Source organism: Carassius gibelio, chromosome B14 (assembly GCF_023724105.1).
Source record: "Carassius gibelio isolate Cgi1373 ecotype wild population from Czech Republic chromosome B14, carGib1.2-hapl.c, whole genome shotgun sequence".
Classification (NCBI taxonomy): Eukaryota; Metazoa; Chordata; class Actinopteri; order Cypriniformes; family Cyprinidae; genus Carassius; species Carassius gibelio.
The window spans coordinates 9,833,422-9,842,839 of record NC_068409.1 but is presented as its reverse complement, the minus strand read 5'-3'; the positions used below and the strand labels follow the sequence as shown (position 1 = coordinate 9,842,839).

The following is a 9,418-nucleotide window of genomic DNA, read 5'->3' as shown; positions in this document are numbered from 1 at the left end:
TGTGTGTGTGTGTGTGTGTGTGATGTTTGGAATGGAACGCTAGTTTACTGCACAGTATATACTGTATACTATATTTTTTTAAGTATGTGGAATAGTATGCGGTATGAAACAGATTTTCAGATAGTACTGTAGTATGTTTTCTCTTCACTGCAAGTATAATTCCTGAATAAAATAGCTCTCCTTTTTAATTTAACTTCAAGTAGAGCTGCATGAATAATTGTTAGGATTGAGATCTTGGTCTTATTTCTAAATGACAACAGTTCATGTATGGATATTAAGCTCTTGTTAAACACTTTTTGAAAGGAAATTAGTGCTAGGGCTGTTGCGATAAACGCAATATCGCAATACCGCGCTATTGACAAGCAAACAGCAGAGGAATGCCAGAACCGGGTATGGGTAACACTTTATTTTAAGATTACATCTATTAGTTGCTTATTAGCATGCATATTACTAGAATATTAGCCATTTATTAGTGTTAATTAAGCACATATTAATGACTTATTCTACATCCCTAATCCTACCCAATACCTAAACATGACAACTACCTTGCTCACTATTAAGAAGCAGAAAATTCATACTTTATTGAGAGAAAAGTCGTAGTTATTAATTAACAAGTGTTACCTATAAAGTGTTACCAATGAATGGTTTAAAGACTCTCAAATACAGTTCCTTGCCTGTTTCAATACTATTTGGTTTCGGTTTCATTGGTTTCTGAATATGACCTCATCATATCGTAACACATACACACATAGATTATATATATATATATATATATATATATATAGGCTGTATGGCCATAGTACCTCATATCGCGCTATTGAGCCACTCAGAATTACCACAAGGTAAATCCCTTAACCGTGTCAGCCCTACTTAGTGCATCAAATACATATTGTGCCATTACATCGTTAGACCAGTTAGACTATTACTTAAATTAGTTATTTATTCATTCAAGAGATTCATTCACAAACACTGATTCACCCAGTAGTGAGTGAGCCATTGTATCATTCATTCAAACTGTTTTTAATTGTTTTTAATAAATGATAAATACAAAATAGATGTTTTAATAGACTTCAGCAATTACCTTTTATCTACTCCTAGTGAATAACATTAAATTTTACTAGTCCATCGAGGGGAATCATGATCTCTATTAAATAATAATAATAATAATTTATTAATAATAATAATAAATGGAGAATGCAGCTCTGATATCCAATCAAATAATTAGTGAAGGTGATGTTAAAAATCTATATCTGTTGTAGATATATCTTGTCAAAAAAGCTTTCAAAAAGTATCATGAACGATCATGACAGAAGCCAGTTTTACTATAGTCCAGGTCTTGGGATAGTTTCAACCCAAATGGAAGTATGACTCTCTGTGCCGAGTTTGAATGCGGCAGAATTGAGTGAGATTTGATTATCATTCAGTAACTATTGTATGACTTGAAGACATGAAATATAGAGCACAAGTTGCTCTTGGGTCCTTTTTTGGAGTACGAGACCTCATGGAGAACATGAAATGATTAAATAATGGTGAAATTTTAGCTGAACTAACCATTTAATTGCAGATTATGAGCAGAGAAGTGAAATAAATGTTGTGAACGTCTCATAAAGAGGTAAATGAGTTTCGAGAAAGGAGCAGCGCAACAGAAGTGCGAGATGGAGCGGTTTGCAGGTCTTTCTTTCCTGCCATCAGCAGAAACATTTCATGCGAGTTTCTCTTCAGCGATTAATGTGCTGACACACGGCAGAAAGTGACGACGCCTCCATATAATTATCCTCCAAATATAACCACAACTCAAATCCCCGAGCGGCCCGTCTGCCCACAAACAAACTCTCTCATTTCACCACTTTAATCACTGACGAGAGAGAATTAATTAGGATTATTATGATTTCTCCAAAAGCCCCTGGTTAAAAGCAAACGAGTCGATGCACTTCCACACGGACACTAGGGGTCTCTCTCGCTCCACCGAAGAAACCGGGAGATTGCTGGAGAGGGAGGGAGAGAAAAGAGGGCAAATAAAGAGAAAAAGAAACCGCTTGTGGAAAATGAAGAATGTATCGAGTTCGTTTCACACCAGGTCAAGATGGCAGATTTCTCACAAATGGACTGTCTGGAAAACCTCTCAAATATCAAACCGTTACAAACACCAAAGTGTCGCCTGTTTTCACTCTCTCACACACACACTCAAAAACAATCGAAAAATATTTAGACAAGAATTTAAGATGTATTTATTGGGATGTCCAGCCATTTAGATTGCACAAAATACATTGACTAATAAACTTAATGTGATGCATATTTGTCAGGGTTAGATTTTTGTAATGGCACTCATAAACTAAATGGGTTTTAAATACATAGTAACCAGATTTATATATTTATCATCAGTAAACTGATTGGTTTCAATCTCATACATATTGTTTGTTTATATATATATATATATATATATATATATATATATATATATATATATATATATATATATATATGTGTGTGTGTGTGTGTGTGTGTGTGTGTGTGTGTGTGTGTGTGTGTTTCATTTATGTTTTATTCATTCTGTTGATGGTTTTTATGAGTTTTAGTAGTTTTTGTTGTTTTTATGTATGTTTATATAGTTTTGATAAATTTTAGTACATAAAGTTAAACTCATATAAAATGAGAAATGTTGACTCAGAAACTAAATTATATTTGACTTTCAGTCATGTCAATTGACTTAAGTCTTTTCAACTGAATAAATGTAATTTTCACAAAGATTTGTGTTGATTCTAAGCTACTTGGTTAAATGCATTTAGAAACATGATCGTTGGAATAATCCAGATATCTAATGATAAACTGTGCCTTTAATTTTTGTTTGTTTCTTTTTTTTTGTGTGTGTGTGTGCAGAATTTTTTATTATTCTTTTTTTTTATACCTGTTTCATGTAAGTCAGACAAATATGCATCACATTAAGTTTGTTGTATTAAAACTATGTATTTCAAATGGTTGGGCAATTTGCGTGCACATATTAAATCTTATCCCACTACACACACACACAATCCCATATGGGTTGCGTTTCAAAACTAGCAAGCCCCCTGCCTAGACAGCATTTCTGGTTGTCATAATCCACTTTTGATGGATAAGATTGTCTACAGCGTCTCATTTTGAAAGCTCACTGGAGGTCATCATGGATGGCTGGTGTGTGCGACCTTGTGCCAGGCAGTGTGATGAAAATCTCTTATTTTATTTTATGAACTCGCCGCTCAATATCTGTTTGGCCTCCTTCCGAGCTTTTAGAATCTTCTTACTCATGCTAGTCAAACACAGATTGACGTCTCTCTGTCTCTGTTTGTCTCTCAGGCCACACTACTATAAACTCATCGATGAGTGTACGGCTCAGATCGTTCTGCACAGGAACGGCTGTGATCCAGACTTCAAATGCAGGAAGTTTGATCTGGACGTGGGCCATCTGATAGGTAAGAGACAAACACAACACACTGTAATGCCACATTTGGCCACATGGTGGCAGTGTACAGAATCATTCAAAAAATATCAGAACATCTCAAATCTCATCCAGAATAATCAGGCGTGACATTGAGAGTGCTCACAAACAAGCTCTTTGGGATTTAATAAAAATAAGCTCATTTTGTCATTAGTGTGTAGTATTTGTCGGAGACAGCCTGTCATGTGGCTCACATTGGCTGTGTGGGTGTGATGTTTCCTTCTTCCTTTTCTTCTTCCTTTTCTTCCTTCACTCATACTTATAAACTTTAATGCATACTTTGCTTTGTACATCCTTTTAAACATCCTTCTGTACATCTGTCCTTTCAAACTTTCCATGCAAAAGTCCATACTTTCTTCTTTCCTTTTGAACTTCTTTCCAACCTACCAACTTCCATTGATTCTTTGATATTTTGTTCTATACTTCCTTCCATGATTCCTTCCTTCTAGTTGTACTTCCTTCCATACACACTTCCTCTTTCCTTATAAACTTCCTTCCATTCTACTTCTATATTTCATTACTCTTATTGAACTTTCATTCTTCCTTTTAAACCATCCATCTTTTCTTCCATGCTAACATCCATACTTTCATCCCACCTGTTGAGCTTCCATACATTCTTTCCTCTGTACTTCTGACTTCTTTTCAAACTTCCTTCTGTACTTCCTTCCATCCTACTTCAGTATTTACAGTATTCCTCTTTAACTCTTCCAAAGTACTTTCCATCTTTCCTTTTAAACTCTGTACTTCTAAACATCCTTTCAAATGTCATCCCTTCTAAATGTCTTTCCACACTTCCCTCTCTTCTTCCAAGCTTTTCTCCACACCTTGAACTTCCATACATACTTGCCATACCATACTCTGAACTTCCTTCTTTACTTCCGTGCTTCTTTTCATACTTCCTTTTGGACTTCCTTCTGAACTTCCTTTCAGATATCATTTTACACTACCATTCCTCCTGTTATACTTCCTTACTTCCCTTTTGAACTTCCATGCATACCATACTCTGTACTTCAGAACTTCCTTCTGTACTTCTGTACTTCTTTTCATACTTACTTTTGTATTTCCTTCTGAACTTCCTTTGAAACATCATTCTACACTTCCATCCTTCCTTTCAATCCTCCTTAATTCCATATGAACTTCCTTCTGTACTTCCATACTCCTTTTCATACTTCCTTTTCTACTTCATTCTGAACTTCCTTTCAAACATCTTTCCATATTTCCATTCTTTCAGTCTTGCTTCCATACTTCCCTTTGAACTTCCATGCATACCAAGCTCTGTACTTCAGAACTTCCTTCTGTACTTTCATACTTCTTTTCATACTTCATTTTGTACTTCCTCCTGAACTTCCTTTCACACATAATTCCAGACTTACATCCTTCCTGCCCTTCCTCCTTAATTCCATATGAACTTCCTTCTGTACTTCCATACTCCTTTTCATACTTCCTTTTCTACTTCATTTTGAACTTCCTTTCAAACATCTTTCCATATTACCATTCTTTCAGTCTTGCTTCCATACTTCCCTTTGAACTTCCATGCATACCAAGCTCTGTACTTCAGAACTTTCCATACTTCTTTTTTTATACATCCTTGTGTACTTCCTTTCAAACATCAATCCACACTTACATCCTTGCTCCACTTCCTCCTTAATTCCATATACATTTCCATGGATGCTATACTCTCTATTTCTGTACATTCTTTCAACTTTCCTTCCTTGGGAACTTCTTTGTGCAATTTTCTTTATGCTTCAAATTTTGCTTTCATACTTGCTCTTGTACTTCCATTCTCTCCGCCAGCTGTGATCTCATTATCATATCTCACCAGAAACCCCTCCCACTGGCTGCTGACGTCAGCGCTGACCCTCTTGCTGGCTCACCGGTTAATCTAAGCTTTGTTCGCTTTCCTGAGACTCTTTTTGGTTTGTAACGCCACACATGCGAGTGATATTGATCTGGAGTTCAGAGAGACTTTAGGGTTTGAGAACAGACACAGAAGAGTTTTCCAGGAGCTTTAGATGTATAAATGTATGCTGCCCTTTGTGTGGTGATTTCAAAGCCGCTTTTGGGTTTCTTATTTTAGCGCGAGTTTGAGATGGGACAGAGTGAGCAGCAGATTTTAATTAGATCGTTCAGTAATCAGAGCACGAATCACAGGAGGAAAAGAGACTCGTCGCAGTGAAGGGCACTTTACACACACACACATACACCTCTAAAACCATCTATTCACTCGCTGGCTGTCTCTCTTTCTCTCTAGATAACATGGTTGATCAGACCAAAGTGGAAATCAGTGAATCTAAGGCCACAGAGCTGGAAAAGAAGGTATTGACTCAGACAAACACACACTTGAGTCTGGAAGAATAACACAGGTTTAAACTAAATCATTGTCTGCTGAAATACATTGAATGTCCCTCCAATATCGATCAACATCAGCAGATCTGCTGTGGCACACTCACACACACACACTCACACACACACACACACACACACACACACACACACACATGCAGCCGCTGCTCCCAGACGCCCCCCGCTGTCTCGGCGCGCCTGTCAGTTGACAGATGTGTAATTTGGGAGGTGAGATGAGCAAAACTGAGATTTCCTGTCTCTTCCTGACATCTTCCCTCCAAACTCACCAAACACAGTCTACAATTACCCTGTGTGTGTGTGTTTGTGTGCCTGGTGCTTGTGTGCCTGTGCTGTTGTGTATTCATGCATCTTATGAGCGTCTCTTAAAAAAACATAGCCGGGTCATATTTCACTCCCAAATATATATATTTAGATAAAAGTAAATACCATACAGCTTATTATAAGTAAAAAAAAAAAATCCCTTAGTTAAGCAAAATGAACCCTCAAATTCTCATTACCATGATGCATCCTGATATTTTACTTTTTTTTGTGCCTCTAACAAATGATTCAAATTACGCTATCATTATTGTAATACAGTGTTTTACTACTGTATTGCAATTTCAAAACTGATTATTTTATGTCATTTATTAGGTTTTCGATTAATTTCGAGTTATCACCACAAATTAAATGTAATGCTGTGCAACAAATTCTACCGTGGTGGATACATGTTACAGCTAAAAGTTACATATGTTCTTTTTTTTTCACATGACATTAACGATGACATTATTGTCATCACTATTGTCAAAGTGATATTTATTTTTCATGACAAACACGTTTAACCTTTAAAATTCTCATTACCATGATTCATCATGTTTTATTTTAATTTAATGTTTGCAACTTAGTAATGATTCTTAATATAACGACTCTCATTGCGGTAATACAATGTTTTTTTTTACTGTATTACAATTAACCAATGTTATATAAATATTCAAATTATTTTAATGCAAATCATTAATTAAATACAATGCTGCAAAAATCTGCCATAATATTACAAATGAATGTTATGTATATTTTACATCATGGCATTGAAAATGAATTCATTTTGATTTCCACGGCAATTAGGCAATTAAGTTCCCAATATGAAACAATTTCATTTTCTTTACTGTAATACCACTAGATGTTTTTCATGTTTCAAACACACATACACGTATATAAAATTTGCCATTTAGATACTTATAAGCTGAAAGGCATTATAAAAATAAAAATACAGTTTAAATCAGTGAATCTTTTTTTTTGCATATATAATATTTTATTGACATTGTTGTCAAGTTCCCTTAGATTTACCCTTCTCTCTTTGTGTGTGTGTGTGTGTGTTTATCTGTCAGAGCTCAAATAATGTAAACACTGCAATACTCTCTGCTTTACTTATTCATTTGTGTGAGTGTGTGTGCTATGGGGCTTGTCAGGCGAGTGTTTACTCCTCCTCTCTCATCCCCTCCTTCCCTTTCTAATTCAGAGTAATAGCAGTGTGTCCATCAGAAAAGCGACAGCAAACGACTCTCATTACTAACACATGGGGAAAGTGTGTGTGCGCGCGAGCGTGCATGTGACCCCTCCGTTTCCGCTGCTGTCATGTAATTGCATGTCTGGCTTCCAAACACCCGCCGTCAATGTCACAGGAAATTGTCGACGTCTGTCTGTGTGAGGCAGAAGGACAGATTCTGTGGAAGTTTGTGAGGTGAATACTAAAACCCACAGAGGCTCCATTTGGGCTCAGATTTGTTCTTGAATCTGTCCTCCGAGTCGCCCGCACTGACAACAACAACAACCCACCTTTATAGTGATAAACTGAGGGTCACTGTGTAAACACGGGGCTCCTGAGAGTTCACTGATAACACAATATATCACTTTGGTCAAATGAAGATTCATACGGTTTTTGCAGTGTATACTCTGCACAGTATACAAACAAACTGTCCTGCTTGAGATTCTGCATGCGATGGGCTTGACCTTCTGGATGACACGCACAGAATTATATATGCAGTGTAATGAGATCATGTGCTGTGCTGCTTTTTTAAATATTTTTAGCATATTATTTATTTTTTAAGTGCCCCTATACAGTACACTACTGTTCAAGTCTTTGGTGTCATGAAACAAACATACACTGAACTGTATTCCACTTAAATAAAAATAGAAATCAGTGGTCAGTGCTCAACATTGATGATAATACGAAAAGTTCCTTGAGTAGCAAATCAGCACATTAGAATAATTTCTATAGGATCATGTAACACTGAAGACTGGAGTAATGATGCTGAAAATTCAGCTTTGCATCATAGGAATTAATTACATTTTTACTATGTATTCACACAGAAACTGTTATTTTGAAATGTAATAATATTTTACAATTGTACTGCTATTTTAATCTTGGTGAGCAGAAGAGACTTCTTTCATAAGTATAAAAATGTACAGATCTCAAACCATTCAAAAGGTTTTCACTTGAATGTGTTTGTTGTGAGCTTTCTGGTGGTTTATGACGATGTGTGTTGTTCTGATGATGGACGCTCTGTTCTGTGTGCAGCTGGACACAGAGTTGACGGCCCGTCACGAGCTGCAGGTGGAGCTGAAGAAGATGGAGGCCGATTACGAGCAGAAGGTTCTGGAGCTGAGCACTGAGAAAGAGAAGCTGGGGAAAGAGAAGAACGACCAGGAGAAAGAGAACCAGGGCCTGCAGTCAGAAATCAGCCAACTCAAAGAGAAGGTACAGGAGTGTAGCATCACACCCACAGGAAATGATGTCATCTAGAGGCATTAGCAGATTTGGTTAAAGGCCCAACATAACTTTGGCTCAACCAATGGCATGGATTTAGGGCAGGACTTCCTAGTTGTTTCAGTTGCTTAAAAATTATTTTATATGTATGTATATATATAATTTTTTTGCTTTACTTCCCAACAGTGTTAACCATTTTTCTGTAATTACTATGTAATATTAGGTAAAAATAACTGAAGAAACTTTTCATTACAGTCTGTGATGGGGTTCATTCATTTGTTTGTTTGTTTGTTTGTTCATTTTTTTTTATATATATATATATTTCTTTGTACAATTGGCAGTTTGGATTTTATGATTAGGATACCATGTTTATTACAGTATTTATACAGTAAATATGATGTTAGATGTACAATAAACATAGATCATGGGGGGACACAACCTTAAAAAAAAGATTTATTTTAACATGTATGTTTTAATTATTATTTTATTAAGAACAACATAGCAACTTCATATTTATATTTAATCATATTATAAAAATAATAATACTTGATAGTAAGTCTTAAATTAAAACAAAATATTCTGACAATCAACTACTTGGTTAAAGACATGCTATTTTCTCTATTATTATTTGTTTTTACATTATTAATTAAATGTTTTAATTGTTTTAAACTCAGTATTTGCCAGTTTATCAGAAAATGTGTCAATATCTTGAGTTATTTTTCTGTATAAATAAATGTTTCTGAAAAGCAAGGCAACATATTTACAGAAAGCTGAAATGTATCAAAATAAGTTGGATTTTAAAGTACCAGACTTCTTCAATAAAACCAAATTCAGCACAC

The 9,418-nt window shown here is 35.6% G+C and overlaps 1 protein-coding gene across 1 annotated transcript in view; it reads left to right on the top strand.

The window, feature by feature from the left end:
- The window catches only part of LOC127971203 (protein diaphanous homolog 1-like), a 106,546-nt gene that overhangs the window by 31,043 nt on the left and 66,085 nt on the right, over nt 1-9,418 (top strand). The window contains 3 exon segments of the mRNA XM_052574043.1: nt 3,331-3,446; nt 5,724-5,788; nt 8,391-8,570. Of these exon segments, the coding sequence (XP_052430003.1) occupies nt 3,331-3,446; nt 5,724-5,788; nt 8,391-8,570 (361 nt within the window).